The 16,425-nt window shown below is 45.0% G+C and overlaps 1 protein-coding gene across 3 annotated transcripts in view; it reads left to right on the forward strand.

The window, feature by feature from the left end:
• Positions 1–16,425, forward strand: part of DOCK1 (dedicator of cytokinesis 1) — a 522,147-nt gene that overhangs the window by 120,194 nt on the left and 385,528 nt on the right. For all 3 annotated transcript variants that reach the window (XM_053910043.1, XM_053910041.1, XM_053910042.1), the window contains exons 20-22: positions 2,643–2,732; positions 3,045–3,145; positions 7,764–7,898. In XM_053910043.1, coding sequence (XP_053766018.1) covers positions 2,643–2,732; positions 3,045–3,145; positions 7,764–7,898 — 326 coding nt within the window. The remainder of the gene's footprint in view (positions 1–2,642; positions 2,733–3,044; positions 3,146–7,763; positions 7,899–16,425) is intronic.

Genomic DNA, 16,425 nt, shown 5'->3' on the forward strand with positions numbered 1-16,425 from the left:
GAGCCAGGGCTGGACGGATTCCCAGCCTTCATGGGGCTCCTTTTACTCTGTTTGAGGACGTCATAGACCGAGTTCGTTCCATTCATTCCAGCCCCCCCGCCCCCGCCCCCCACCTTGTGCACATTCATAACTGCTAGTAGGGACATGACATTGAACGGCGGGTTAAGAACAGTGTTTGCTTCTTTGCTAAAAGATGCAGTTGCTCATTTTGGTGGGAGATGAAAATGGTGACTTGGGGCCTCCAGTGGATAGTCTTAGAGAGAAGGTAGGTGTCAGAAGAAGGGTGTTCATGGCTCCATGTGAGGGACTTCCTTCAGGATGCTGGTATCCCTGTACCTCTGTGGCTCGACAGCCAGAAAAACAAGACTCCGGCTCTCTGCTGCCACGTTTCCGTGCCACTGATCCTGTCATTTGTCTGGGTAGGATGGGTAGAGCTATTGCAGGGACGCTATGTGAACTGAGACGAGCCACAGTGAACTCACGAGCTGGTGAGTCCATTGGCAGCAACATTGGGCTGTTACCAGATGGCGTGAAGTTTTGACCTTTGCAAAGATTTTATGAACTGAAAATGATGGGAAATAATACTCAAGTAATGAGGTGATGTGGGCTCCTCCATAATTGCAGGGTTGGTAAAGCCTTTGATGGCTGGACCAGAACACCTCTTGGGCAGCAAGGTGGTTTGCTTCCCCTGCCGTCTCATCCCACTTCCTGGGATGAAATCGTTGTGTGGGGGGGTTGGGGGGGCAGCACAGCACAATATAATGAGGCTTTATGCACTGGTGGGTCTCAGATCTCTTACTAGGTTTGGGAGGATGTCCCCTTTCCTGAGGGAGATATGTAGTGTTCGGTTTGGGGCTGTTGCAACGTTTCACAGCATAAGGGGGAGCAGTGGGGCAGGCACTGGTTTGGGGAGCAGGTCCGAGTGGTTGGGTTCCTCAGCCTGAGTGCTCAACCCATTCGAGACCCTCTGGGAGGACCTGAAGGCCCTTGTGGTTCTGTGTGTTCTATGCATGGGCTGAGCCATCCGGGAAGAATGTGGCCCAGACATCCCATTCAGCCATCCTTCTGACACCCTTGCTATGGGGCTGTCTCACCTGTTCTTTGGTTTTTAATAACAGCTTCATTGAGATATAATTCACATACCATACGATGCATTCTTTTAAGTTTACTTATTTTGAGAGAGACAGAGAGAGCAAGTTGGGGAGGGGCAGATAGAGGGGGAGAGAGAGCATCTGAAGCATTCTCCAGTCTCCGAGCTGTCAGCACAGAGCCCGACGCGGGGCTCGAACCCACACACTGCGAGCTCATGACCTGAGCCGAAGTCAGACGCTTAACCGACTGAGCCCTTCATTCCTTCTTATGGCTGAATAAGAACCATCCCAACGTATGGCTATGCCACAGTTGTTCTCTCAGTTATCAGCTGGTGGACATTCGGGTGGTTTCCCCATTTTGATGTCTAGGAGGAAAGCTGCTGCGAATATTTGTGTACAGGTTTTTGTGTGGACGGGTGTGTTCCATTCACTTGGATACAAGCCTATGAATGAAGAGGTTCCCGTGGCGAATATACGTTTAACCCTTGGAGGCGCTGTCTAAGCGTTTTCCAAACCCATCGTGCTGTTGTACATTGCCACCAGTGATGTGCGAGGCGTCCGTTTCCTCCGCTTCGTTGCCCGCCCCATACTTCCAGGATCGCTCATGTCTCGATGGTAGCATTCTCGGTGGGCGTGCAGTGCTAGCTGCCTGTGGTTTCAATTCGCATGTCCCCGTCGCTTCTCGGCCTTTTGGCTAAGATCAAGTGCGATTTGCATGCCCCTAGTGACTAATGATGATGTATCTATATTTTATTCTCTTTTACGCCAATATTCTGTCATGTGGCACACTGCCTGTTCTTGAACTCCTCCACAAACAGGGAACTCATTACCTCCAAGATGGCCTTTCCTGGTCCGTTTGACGCTTCTCTTGGGGGAGGATGGGGATGGGCTTGGAAGACAATGTCCAGTGCGACATAACTTTGGAATCGTGCGATTTTTTTTCTTTCCTTAATTAATTGATGATGGTTTGTCATTCTATGCTCTGATATTTACCTGGTGAATTCTAGTAGGCTATAAAAGGAATTTCCAAGTTGCTCTTGAATAAGACGCGCTTCTTGGCGCCCCAGGTTTAGAGTCTCACACCTCTTCTGTCCTTGGGCATCTGGGCCTCTCGAAGGTCCTTCATTACTCTCAGCTGGAAGCGTGTCTCTCGGTGACTTCTGCCCCCTCCCTAGCCCCGGCCCTACACTCGGAGTCCGGGACGAGGCCGACCCAGCCTTCGCAGAGCTGGTGTTGAGTTCTTTGTCGCCAGCCTGGTGAAGACCAGGAAAAGGGGTAGAGAAGACCGAAGGGGTGGGGACTGTCAGGCATGTCCCTGTTGCCAGGCCTCCTCTGCTTGGCTCAGGCTGCCATGTCTTTGCTGTGAGTTCACTCATCTCAGATTTTTGTCTTGTGCCTTGAGTGGCTAGGAAAAGTCCCCGGAGTGCACTGCTTCTTTGGAGACTTCTGCGGGAGATGGGTGTTTGCGTATTGCCGAAGATAGTAGCTATTCTAGGTTGGGGGAAAGCTGCGTGAGTTTACTTGGTCTGCTGACATTTGGTGTATCTCCAGTTCCTCCAGGACACCTTGGATGCCCTCTTCAACATCATGATGGAGAACTCCGAGAGCGAGACCTTCGATACGTTAGTGTTTGACGCTCTGGTAAGGAGCCTCTATTTTCCATCTATTCCGATGTTAGGGAGGCTTTCATGCTGCAGCCTTTGAAGCTGGGGGAGGGCAGCGATCTGAGAAGTGTTTTCGGTTGTAAATCCCATCAAGGCATTGGGTTTGAGAGGCGGGGAGTAGCTTTCAGTGGAACATTATAGTTAGGCCAGTATCATTTCTGGAGTAAGAAGAGGTAACTTCCGAAGATGTTCTTGTTCCTTAATTCCCACCATAGCGCAGATAATTCAGATGAGGATTCCAGAATGGCTCACGTTATCTTGCTAATGAAAATATTGATGAATTTAACAGGTATTTATCATTGGACTAATTGCTGATAGAAAATTTCAACATTTTAATCCTGTTCTGGAAACCTACATTAAGAAACACTTTAGTGCAACATTAGCCTACACGTGAGTTCATTTTTCTATGTTTATCGTTCAGTGTCTTTTTCATATGCTTTTGTCTGTGATCGTACATCCCCCTCCTCCTGCCCCCCCCCCCCAACTCTGAATTTCCTGGGATAATTTTTATTACTGTTTCCCTTATAACAGACCTAAACATCTTGTTGAAAGAAGATACGCGATAAATTACCATAACGTTCTGGAATAAATTCTGGTTCTCCTCCATACCTTCCATTTGTCTTTGAAATTTTCAGTTTATGTTCGATGAAACTGATCTATGGATGCGGAGTGCCTGCCTCACCGTGGCTTCCTGACCAGCTTTTGGCGAAAGAATAAATGGATGTGTTCCTGGTTTGAGATGATTGGTTGTCTAGTGTGCATACAACTCAGTTCTCAGTAGATCTTTTTGCTCTTTAAAGAGGGCCTTCCTTTTTGTTCCAGATGCTTCAGCTGTAATGGGCTTGGGTTCTGACTGCCAGCCTAGCTGCTCTTAACCCTCCCGCCATGTCCCCATACCTGCCCCTCTGGGTGCCTAGTAAGCAGGCAGAGCAAATGTGTGGTATCCCGGCCCGAGAGGTGGCTCACTGGGTGTTGACCAGCACAGTCTGGGAACCCTGCTTAACCCACAGCACTGTCACTTCCAAGTTTACTTTTCTTTTCTTTTCTTTTCTTTTCTTTTCTTTTCTTTTCTTTTCTTTTCTTTTCTTTCTTTCTTTCTTTTCTTTCTTCTTTCTTTTTCTTTCTTTTCTTTCTTCTCTTCTTTCTTTCTTTCTTTCTTTCTTTCTTTCTTTCTTTCTTTCTTTCTTTCTTTCAAGCTTATTTATTTATTTTGAGAAGGTGGAGGGGAGAGGGGCAGAGAGAGAGAGTGGGAGAGAGGGGTGGAGAGAGAGGGAGAGAGAATCCCAAGCAGGCTCCACCCTCCGTGCAGAGCCTGATGCGGGCTCCAGCTCACAAACTGAGATCATGACCTGAGCCGAAATCAAGAGTCAGACGCTTAACCTACTGAGCCACCCTGGCGTGCTGAAAGTTTAAATTTCTTAAACCTCTTTGGGCCTCAGCTTTCTCATCAGTAAAACAGGCACATCTTAGGGTTTCTTGAGAATTTCAATGAGTTATTACATGTTAAACGTTTGGAGAAATCCTTGGTGCTTAGAAGGCACTAAGCAATAGTTAGGTTTCATTATTATTATAATACTTCTGAGGAGTTACTCCATCTCTCTTACCAGGGGATTTGTTGGCATTTATTTAAACTTTTAATTGTGCAAGTTGCAATTAAAAAACATTTAAATAATTTCTTTAAGAAAATTCCCCACCGTGGAATCGCTAGAGATGGTCGTCTTTAGTGCCAATAACTTCAGTCAAAGCTCTCGTGTGTCTGGAGCGTATCTGTTTCCTTGCCTGCGTGCAGCCATGAACACAAGGCCAGAGGTCTGATGCTGGCTCTTTGTATGACGTCAGTCATTGTGTCCCTTGGCCCTTTCGTGTCTGCCGTGAGTGCATGTCTATTTATTGCAAGGCGGTGGGCGGAGCCCCAAGTGGGCAGAGAGCGGCCACATCCTCACGTACACAGAACCAGCTGTGACGAGTCCTTTGTGCTTGCTGGTAAATGTTTGTTTCCGACGGTTTGTTCTCTTAGTGGAGCTGTCCATTTTGTGCTTTGGGCAGTCCCTTTCAGACCGTGAGGAGGGCTGACCGAGCGGGGCCATCTTGCCAGGGCGGACGAAGCAGGGTTTGCGGAAGTGGCCTATGAGCTGCTCCTCGTGGGGCGGGATCTCCCCACGCATCACGTTCACACTCCTGCTTCTTCGTGGAATTAGGACCAAACGGCTCTTCTCGGATTAGCTTTTGTATTGGGATTTCAGGAAATCAGCTCGGTGAGTGAGCTTGCCACGCTGTGTTCCAGACCTTGTGTTGGCATCGCCCATTCTGTGCCTTTGGCATAGGAGGCCAAGTGAAAGTCGGGGAGTCTTTGGAGAAACAGAAGTACCATTTTATCTTTAAGAGATGATGGGACGGAGTTGAGAATTGGTATCCTCCCATCCAGCCCCTGTAATATGCTGAAAAGCAGATTCATTTTGGAAAATAAGTGTTCTTGTGTTTTGTTTTGTTTTTTGATTTTTAAGCGTTTATTTATTTTTTGAGAGACAGAGAGGGTGTGAGTGGGGTAGGGGCAGAGAGAGAGGGAGTCACAGATTCCGATGCAGGCTCCAGGCTCTGAGCTGTCAGCACAGAGTCCGACGCGGGGCTCGAACCCACGGACCGGGAGCCGAAGTTAGTCGCTTAATCGACTGAGCCACCCAGGCGCCCCTCTTGCCATGTTTTGGTAAAGAAGCAATCCCAAGTGGTTTCTTAGTTCGAATTTGAGAATTTAAGCCTTGAAATGCCAAAGGAGGTAACTGTGATTCACGCAGTTCTAGCCAAATCATGGGAAGTTGTCTCTGTGTTAATGGTCTCTGGGCCAGGGGAAATTCTGGCACTGGGTATCCTCACGGAGAGTCTCCCAGCCACTGCCCCTCTGGAAGCCTGGGCAGGTACAGATGGAGCTGAGACTGTCTCCCAGATACTTCCTTTACCTCTTCCCTTTGGTAACGTGGAGATCTTCAGCCCTCTCCGCAAAGAACCCCAAGACAAGAAACGAAAGGTGACTGCAGCAGAGGACCTCTCAGTGCCCCACCTCCACTGCGGGCGTAGTCTGGGTGCGGGAGCCCCGCAGAGTCACCGGTGATGCTGATGGCGCCGGCGATGAGGGCGGACTGTTCCTCCGGGAAACTAGCAGAGCTTCTTTCCGGCCGCAGAGCCACTTTTCCCGGAGCTGGCCCAGGTCTTGCCTCTGCTCAGCGGATGCTCCATTTGGTCTGTGCCTCTCAGCGAGTACCAAGGGGGCTCCGTCTTTGTGCCATTACAGATGGCCTCGCTCATGCGGATGTGGCTCTTTTGACATCCTGCCTCATTTATTTTCTGGTTCTGGGTCTTTCTTTTTGCAGATGATTCCATTAATTAATTAATTAATTAATTATCTGTTGGGAAAATTCCCAAAATGTGTTCTGTGGAATTTCTCTTTATATTTCCTGAGGTATCAGTGGGTTTAATAAGAAAAGGTAATCTGACCAATAAGCTTGAAAAAGTAAGTTAAATCAGGTGAAACAGATTTTCTGGCAGGACCCTAGATGTCTTCTGCTGTGCCTCGAGGGCCACCGGAAGACACGTGTGGTGAGCTACCCTCCCACCGTGGGAGCCAGGGAGCCACTGGGGAGAGGACCTCTCAGGCCCAGATTCTTCCTAACACCTTGCTCGGGTGCCCCTCTCCTACTTGGAGAGTGAAGAAACTCTCAAGTTTCTTTACTAGGGTTCTGCAACCTGATGAGACTTAGAAATGACTTCCCATCTGCTTGGTCACCCAGAAAGCTTCCCCCTCCCCGCTCCTTAAATGTTTATTTTTGAGAGAGAGAGAGAGCGCGTGAGCAAGAGTGGGGAGGGGCAGAGAGAGAGGGAGAGAGAGGAAGTGAATAAGGCTCTGTGCTGACAGCAGAGGCTGATGCAGGGCTCGAGTCCACGAACCATGAGATCACGATCTGAGCCGAAATCGGCCACTTAACCAACTGAGCTACCCGGGCGCCCCTTGAAAGCTTTTTATTGTGGTTTATCAGGACAGTGGTTACTCTTAAGGCTATTCTGAGGTCATCCTTAATGCAAGTTACAGTTGCTCTTACGGGTATCTTACAATAATCTCGACTAACAGTCTGGGTGCGTACGGGCTCACAACTTAGCTGGAAATGCTGGCCGTGCCCTACCAGGTTATCTTTATGAGCATAATGAGTATGTAAAAAGTCACAGTGAATTCTTGTTGATGACATGGGAAGTTGGGGCTCATAGAAGTTTGGCCGATGGTTGTTGGACAGACTGCACATTTGTGGCTAGTTTTTGAATTATGGTGTGGCCCAATACACCAAAACCAGAAACCACGTTGAAGTTAAGCTAGCTGTTCTTTTATGATTCAGAAGCATTGCTTCAGGGTCAGCCTTCTGATCAGTGAGCAGTGATTATTCGTTTATGGGCCAGTAGTAGTAGAAAATGTAGAAGTTGGGGGCAGAATTAAAAATTCACCATTGCCACGACTGCCTCTATCATTTGAAAATAAATGTATGCTCCGTGTTAAAAAAAGAAACATTACAAAAAGCATTACAAAAACATATATGGCTATGAAGAAAACCTCTTCAATTTTATTTAGCATTGGGGAAGCGAGTGTATCTGTCTAAGCCTGGGCTTCTTCACTTATACATTAAGGGTAATATACCTGCTATTATACCCAATTATTATTATTATACCCTAAAATAATATTTGCCTTATTGGGCTTTTGTGAAGATTAAATTACATAATACATTTAATGCTTAGAAAAACCTCTAAAACTTAGAAAAAAAGGCTGGTTTTTTGTTCAGATCTCGCTCCTCTGAGTGTTATTTTATGGCTCACTTTTAATCTGTTTCGAATGCATTTTATAAATAGGCATCTACGGATAAGTGTGAACCAAAAGAAGAGTGGCCCACTTATGTGTTTCTGTCCCAATTAGGAATTGAGGTGTTGTAATTTTCTGAACGCGTTAATTGATTTGTGATTCTATTACGAATAGGAAGCTGACAAAAGTTTTAAGAAACTATGTGGACAATGCGGAAAAGCCGGGAATAAATGACCAGCTGTACAAAGCTATGAAGGCCTTGGAGTACATCTTCAAGTTCATCGTGCGCTCCAGGATCCTGTTCAATCAGTAAGTGTCACCGGTGCTGGCCCTCCTAGGGAATTTTAGGCGATCTTTTACTTCCTTTCTTCTCCTTCTCTGTTCCCCTCTCTCTTTTCCCTCTTCTTTCCCTTCTCTCTCCTTCTTCCTCCCTTTCTTTGCTTTCTAGCATGACAGAGCAGTAATAGATAGCCGTGCCGGGTTGGGGTCGCCCACTCTTAGGGTAACTGCTCCCCACGCTGTGAAATGCGAGCACAGGTTTGAACAGCAAGCTCTGTTCCCAAGTCTGAAATGTGTGCGTGTGAGTGAAATACTGACCGCTGATGTATTCCGAGTTTATCAGAGGTAGTGCCGGGTGTACACGAAGGGCTCCGAAGTTCGTGCCAGTGTATCTCTCGATAGAAAAAAAGGCTCAAGAGGGCAAACAGTTAAAATAAGCAACAACGTCAGAAGGCTAAAACCAAGTTAAATTGCCTCCCTTGGGAAGACTGGAGCTTCGGCTCTTTCTTTCCTTCAACCACAATAATATTTTGCTTCTGGAGAGAGATTCTCACGTGTGGAACTTCCAGGTGAATGGGCTTTCAGGTATTGAGGTCAGTGACCTGTTTCTCCTACTTTGTGGATGAATGTGTGCATCGTTTTTGAACCTTAGAGTGGATTGGGGGTGTTGGTGACTTTCTTTTTTCATAGAGAGCGGTAACCTTTTTCCAAGCGTCTGTGATTAAGAGCTGTGCTCAAGCCAGAGTTTCCCAGTTAGCCCACGATATGGAACTGTGTGACTGAAGAGATGTTGCGAAAGGGGCAGACTGAGCGTTGAGTGTTGAAGTGGGCTCTCTGTGCTTGTTTCTTTGGGAGGATGGCTGCTTTGGGTGACCTACTGTGAGTGATGATGGTTCCTGTTGATTATTCAAGGTTGACCTTCTTGTTGTGAGTTCTACACTCAGACATGGAGTTTCACAAACTGATGTTCCTTTGATTTACAGAACACACATCACCTTTAAGAAAAAATTTTTCTTAAGGTTTATTTATATTTGGGAGAGAGAGAGAGAGAGAGAGAGAGAGAATGTGCAAGTGGGGGAGGGACAGAGGGAGACGGAGACAGAATCTGAAGCAGGCTCTAGGCTCTGAGCTGTCAGCACAGAGCCCGACGCGGGGCTTGAACTCATAAGCCATGAGATCATGACTTGAGCCAAAGTCGGTCGCTTAGCCAATTGAGCCACCCAGGCGCCCCATCTTTTAAAAGCACAGTGCTTTGTGAATGTACGATTGAAAACTGGGAATTGGACCATTGTAGACCCAAATTAGTCCCTTTCTGTTTCTCTTCATTTTATCTTTGTTGGCCTGAGGTAGGCTCCTTCAGAAGGGCCCAGGAGAAAGGGATGGTATTCCGAATCCAATCTTGTGCACACCGTGGTGCAAATAAAGCCAGAGGAGCGAGTTATTGACTGCATAGACCTGGAAAAGTGATACACAGGGCGGGACCCACCATTGATTAGAGTGGTGATCAGTGGTTAACTGCCCCTGTGTTATTGGTTAAGGATTATTGTGCTTGTGTTCTCTCTGGAGTTGACGTGATATAGACAACATTCTCTACACTGCCATTTGAATGTATGAAGACACACAGTTTGAGGCCATCATGCTGTCATCCTCAACTAAGATATCAAAGGCCTGCTCTTTGTGCTAATTGTAGGTAGGTATGAATCTTGCTGTAGACTGAGCTTTCTCTTAAGAGACAAGGCCATTGACGATTTTCCCGCCGTCAGCTGTGAAAGATGACCAAGTAAAGTAGGCTTTGTCTTCCTGCATTTTATTTTATTTTATTTTATTTTATTTTATTTTATTTTATTTTAATTTTGTTTAATTTAATTTTATTATTAAATATAATAAATTAATACAATTAATTCTATGAAAATGAACTTCTTGTCACCCTCTCTCGTTTTTGTATTTTTGCCCACTAAATTTAAATCATTAGTTACCCTAAACCAAAATCTGCACTAAGGTGAGAGCATGACCTTGAGAGAATGGAATAGGGAGGTGATATGTATAGGTTTTGTCATGTTTTATTTGAAAGAAATTTAACCTGGTACAATTTGTAATCAGCATGACATCGAGTCAGGGGTTTGGTGATGCTCATTTCCTTCCCAAACACACTGCTGACTTTCCTTCTCATTTAGAGATTAGGAATCAAAAGGAACGTGCATTGATAATCAGTGTGTTTCTGCTATTGTAGTAAGTGCCATAATCTTGTACAGAATAATGCAGCTGGAAAAGATTGGGGTCACCCAAGTGAACCTTTGGCAAAGTTAGTTCTTTCTCTTAATCTCTTTCAATCTCCAAATACAAATGGCATGATATCTTAGAACCATGGCCCATCAGTGTTGAATCTGATCAGTCTTCCTAGAGGTTAGGAGTATGATTGGCTTTGTGTTACAGGAAAGCCTAGCTTCACGTGGCTTCACCAGATGAGCTTTACTTCTCCCTAACTCCATACACAACATCTAGCCCGGAGGAAGATTCCGGAACTCATGCACTTGTTCCCTGGTTTCCCCATGTCCTTGGCTCCGTTTGCCTTTCTGCTCTACCATACTTAGAGTCTGTCTCTTTGTCCTGTGGTCCTGAGGTGGCTCCTGCCCCTCCTGGCATCAGACCTGCATTCTAAACAGCAGAGAGGGGAAGGTGTGGCATAAACAGCCCCCTCGGTACTCTCCTTTTTAAAGAACTTTCCCACTCCCTACAAAGTGCCACGTGCTTTCATCTGAGTGGCCAGAACTATGTCACATGACCACCCTAGATGCAAGGGAGGTTGGAAAAGACTTTTATTTTTTTTCTAAGTGTATTTATTTATTTGGAAGGTGGGAGAAGAGGCAAAGAGAGAGGGAGAGAGAATCCCAAGCAAGCTCCTCACCTCCAGCACAGAGCCCGATGTGGGCTCCAAGTCATGAACCGTGAGATCGTGACCTGAGCCGAAACCAAGAGTCACGCACTTAACTAGCGGAGCCACCCAGGTGTGCCTGGAATAGATTTTCAGATGGAGTTATTGATGCTTTCCACAAAATCAGGGTTGTTTTAGTGCAGGAGTAAGGGAGAAGTGTATATCGGATAGGTGATTAACATTCTCTTCCTCCTGCTTTTAACCTGAATTGCTGTTGCCTGACAGCTCAGAACGCCCCTAACTTACTCTGAGTTACTAAGTTCTACTTAATTAGGCCCCTGAGAGCTGTTCTCCCTTTTAGTTTGGGGGTCAGTCTCAGAGACTCCTGTCACTAGTACCTCCTTGGCTTTAAATCTCCGGAGCCCTGCATGACGCACAGATGTGATTACTGTCTCTGCACAAGTGGAGCGAAATGCTCAGCAGATCCTTGCCTGTGACCCGGGGGAGGGTTTTCGGTTCGATATCCTTAGGAGTGCCTTTGTTTTGGCGCTTGGCAGCGCGGTATTGGCATTGACCGTGATCCCTCTGCCGGCCTTTGTCCTGGAGTGGCCCCAGCAGGGGGCCACGCCTGATCCCAAAGGCGTTTCTTTGCTTGGATGACTTGTTTGTGAAGAGCTGGGACTGTTCAGGACAAAAGAGCAGAGAGGTCGCAAGGCGAGCAGCGGCAGTTGCCAAAAGGCCGTGAGACTTTCTAAGGCTCCCAAGGCCCTTGTCTGGGCATTCCGGACCTCATCCGAATACTGTAGCTAACACGAAGGTTTTGACGACGAGGTCCTTCCCTCCTGCCTTCCCTCCTCTGCCTTCCCTCCTCTGCCTTTTCCTCCTCCCTCCTGTAAGTACCTAATGGGCTTTGGAGCCCTGACCGTACCCCTGAGGGCAGAGAGCAACAATATGTTGCTTTCAAAACTTAGAACCCGGTTGTAGCCACATTATGTAGATAAGATCAGGTTCCTGAGGTTCAAACCTGTAGTCTCAAACTGCTGAGAACTCAGACTCTGTGGGAAGGAACAAGGTCACGGTCTTCAAACCGTGGACCGCGGGACTAAGGACTTGAGGAGGGTCTCGCTCTCCCCACCCCCACCCCCATTACCCCACCATACATTTCAGGAGGCCTTCATATTCCTGTTTTGTACAGGCCGCTTAAAGAGAAAGCAGTCCCGTGTCCTACGCAGATACCGGGAGCATGTGCTGCGTGACGAGATGCGAGCAGCTCTCTGGTGTGGTGTTTTCAGAGCCGGGGGAGCAAGCAAGCCAGGGTTCCCATTTTCTTACCTGCACCACGTTTGTTACCTTGGGAGAAAGACAGTTGTGCTCACAGCTGGAGGCGACGAGAGCGTTTTTCTCTTTGCAGGTGGAATAAACGTTAGGGGTCCTTTATTTTTCTCCTACTTTCAAAACGGTCGGCTGTGTTTTCGGGGATTGTCCTACGTTTGCAAAATTCCCGGCTAATTGATAGTCATTATTCTTCCAAAGAACAAAGAGGTGAAACTTTGGAGAGGAAGATACAGAAGACTATCCCGCTACCTTTCTCACTGTGCGAATCTGTGCTTTTTCTGTTCTGTTGAGAAAGCTCGTTTTGTTTTGAAGTGAGAACAGCCGTTTTAAAACTCTGGCCCGAAGACATTTGGTTCAGAACCCACAGAAGGATTCCTGACAGCCAGGGGCACTTCTCCGCTGGTTTTTGTTTGTCTGTGTTTTCTGTGTGGGTGGATCACATTAACTAGGAAGCCAGAAAACAGACACATCCTGCATCAGATCTTCTGAAGCAAATTACTAAAGCTCGTTATTGCTGTGTTCCTCTTCTGTCTTTCCGGTGCTTTGTGGCGGCTCTGCCTGTCATCTGGTGTTAGCTTTGTGAATAATGAGTTATTGATCATGAATAAGTTGTTGCCTCTCTGTCATTCTGTTCTCATTTCCTGGGTCACAAAAATAGAATGTAGTTAATAGACAACAATTTTGTCATTCCTTGATAACGAATACTTATACAACGTATAAATAGAGCAAGGAATGATCACTAGGTCTAACTCTATTTTCTGCTTATCTACTGATAGCCCTCTGAGTTCTTTCCTCTCACCCCTTCCTCCACCTCAAGGCGGGTCATGCAAGGGACTCTTCTTGGTTTATTTCATAAAACACAGAAGTGAGACTCTAGAGGCCTCCCTTTCACTACAGAAAGATGCATCAGTGGGATTGCTATAAAATACTAACCGTTTTGGTGTTTTAAACATCTTGAGTGGAAGCAGAGAAACTAATACTTAAGTTTTCACCAGAGGGATTCCTGGTAGAATTTTAAATATAATAGAGACTCATTAATTATACCTTCCAGATTTTGAAGCTGTGTTATTGGGGGCATACAGATACAGAATTGTAATCTCTCTCCTGTGGATTTACGGGCACAACCTGCTTTATTGCACTTTGCAGATACTGTGAGTTTTATAAATCGAAGGTTTGCGGCAACCCTGTGTTAGGCAAGTGTATTGGTGCCATTTTCCTAAAAGCATTTGCTCACTTCATATCTGTGTCACATTTTGTTAATTGTTGCAATATTTCAAACTTTTCATTATTATTATATTTGTTATGGTGTTATAAATGGCTGAAACCCCAGATGATCATTAACATTTTTAACAATATTCAAAAAGAATTTTTTTTAATGTTTTTATTTGTTTTTGAGAGAGAGAGAGACAGAGCATGAGCAGGGGAGGGGCAGAGAGAGAGGGAGACACAGAATCCGAAGCAGGCTCCAGGCTCTGAGCTGTCAGCACAGGGCCCCACGTGGGGCTTGAACTCACAGACCGTGAGATCATGACCTGAGCCGAAGTCGGACGCTTAACCGACTGAGCCACCCAGGTGCCCCGACAATATTTTTTAAATTAAGGTATGCACATTTATTTAAGGTATGATGCTGTCGCACATTTAACAGACTGCACTGTAGTGTAAACCTATTTTTCATATGCACTGGGAAACCAAAAACTTAGCTTTGAGTCTCTTTATTTTATTTTATTTTATTGTGGTGGTCTGGAAACTGAGCCTGTAGTGTCTTTGAGGTGTAACTGTATCCCTTAATAAATATGAAAACATTCCCTTTATCTTTTGGTTAATATTTATTTGCATGGAATATCTACCTTGCCTCCCTCTTTTTTTTTTTTTTTTTTTTACTTTTAACCTTTCTGTGTCCTTATATTTAAGGTCTGTGTCTTGCACACAACACATAGCTATAGCTTTATTTCTTATAGTATGAAAATCCTTTTAACTGAGTAGGTAATTTATTTACATATGTTGTAATTGAGTAATATGTTGGGTGTATATTTACTGTCTTTTTGTTAACTTTCTCTTTTATCCATCTGTTTTATTATTATTTTTTAAGTTTATTTGTTTTGCAAGAGAGATGAGTGGGGGAGGGGCAGAGAGAGAGGGAGACAGGGAATCCCAAGCAGGCACTGCACTAACAGCATGGAGCCTGATGTGGGGCTTGAACTCATGAAACCATGAGATCATGACCTGAACTGAAATCAAGAGTCAGATGCTTAACTGAGCCACCAGACCCCCCTCTTTTACCCACCTGTTTATGTTCTTCAATTACATATATATTAGACCCCCTTATTATACCCTACAATCTCTAGTATGCTTTTCTATATTTTGTCTCTGTGCTTATTTTCATGTTGAGCATCTTCCATTTCACTAATTCTGCCTTTTACTTTGTCTAATCTTAATTTAACCCATATAATGAATTCTTAATTTTGGATATTCTATTTTTAATTTCAAAGTTTTCATTTGATTCTTTGCTATAGATTAATTTCTGTACTAAACTTTCCCATCTTACCTTCTGTTTTCTCATCTCTCTATTTTTCATATTTCCATCTTTTTACTTTCTTCATTTTTTGTTTTAAAATATGATAATTATATTTGTGTTGACATTTTGCTAGCTAACTGCAATACATATTTTTTAGGTTTATTTATTTTAAGAGAGTGAGCGAGCGAGCACGAGCAGGGAAGGGGCCAGAGAGAATCTCAAACGGGCTCTGTGCTGTGGAGTGTACAGCCCGACATGGGCCTCGATCTCATGAACCGTGAGATCATGACCTGAGCTGAAATCAAGGGTTGGACACTTAATCAACTGAGACACCCAGGTGTCCTGCTAATTGCAATATCTTGACTACCTGTGGTTCTGTTTCTGTTGTCTTCTTTCCTTTTTTTTTTTTTTTTTTTTAATTTGGCCATGTGATCTGTTCTTTTGCTATGTTTAGTTAAGCTTTATTTTAATGTAGCTCAGGATAATGTGCTCTTCTTCCAGACATGGTTCCTCCTTTCCCTCTGTAGGCAGAGACAGTGGGAATGACCTTGTACTCTACACATGCTGTACGGGGTCAAGGCTGTGTGTAGCCTTGGTAAATCCTCTGTCTCCCTTTGCTTCTGGTTCTTCAGGGTTTTCGGCTGAGAGTCTGCTGGGACATCTGGGACCCTGCCCCCTGGCATTTTCTAGGTCGTTGTCATTCATTGTCTTTGGAGGCTAATAAAAACTCTACAGAGGTTTTCGGTGTGGTTTTTAGTCTTCTGCCCCATGCAGCTCTAGGAATTGGCAGATGTCCTGTGGACGAGAGTGACTGCACGCCTGAAGCCTCCCCAAGTGTTTGTACTACTCTCTAAAACGTTGCCGTGTTGTTTGGTGGTGTTACCGCTAGCAGAAGTTCACGACTCTATACTTTTGTTTGTTTGCCGTACACCGTTTAAACAAACTCCTATTGAATAAAATCCTTTGCAAAACCGATACACCAGGTTGCAGTTTCCCATTTTAGACAGAATTTGTTGCTTTCCAGTGGAACTCATTTAAATATAAGATTACCTCTAGGGTAATTAATTATCACTTAGTTTACAAAATTTCCCTTTGTACTCAAGTTTTCAGGTATGGTCTACTTTTAATTAGGCAGAAAACTAGTCTATGTTAAGAAAACATCTGCATGGTGACATTTTAAAATGCAGATACGTTGCTTTTTAGTAACAGCAATTTGAAGTCACTGCTAATCAATGATGTATAGATGAAGCTTATTTATTATTAGTAACGTGTATTTGCATACATGTAGCCAATGTACGTCTTTATTATCCATTTATTGAATATACTCCACCTCCTGAACATTTTCCCATTACCAGTTCTGAGATGAACGAATTTGTGTAGTGTCATCACTCTGAAATAAAGTAATTTTGAATTTACTATCGTAATGCCATTTGCAAATGGTTACGAGATCGGGTTAAATTCAGGAAATTAAATTTATGTTAATTATGGGACATTGTGGGTTTATAAAACACTGGCAGGAAACGCACCGACATATTACTGGTGTCCTCTCTGTAGGGTAGAATTAAAGCGGAATTTCTCTCTTCCTCCTTCCTCTGTTCCTTCCTCTCTCTTTCTCTCCTTCCCTCCCTATCCGTACATTTCTGTGTGTTTCAGATTGAGAAGATGTCTTACGTTACACTGAAAAAAAAGCGATAAACGGTGTGGTTAAAAACCAGCTCGCTCAGCGTGGAGACTTGCCTCCCTAGCTGGGTCTTGCAGACGAACCCCGTTTCCGAACTGCCTCCTGTGTTCCCCGGGTGTGGAGGACGTTCCTCCCTTTCTCCCCTGCCGCTCAG

This window comes from Panthera pardus, unplaced genomic scaffold (assembly GCF_024362965.1).
Source record: "Panthera pardus isolate Hobbes unplaced genomic scaffold, ASM2436296v1 HiC_scaffold_22, whole genome shotgun sequence".
Classification (NCBI taxonomy): Eukaryota; Metazoa; Chordata; class Mammalia; order Carnivora; family Felidae; genus Panthera; species Panthera pardus.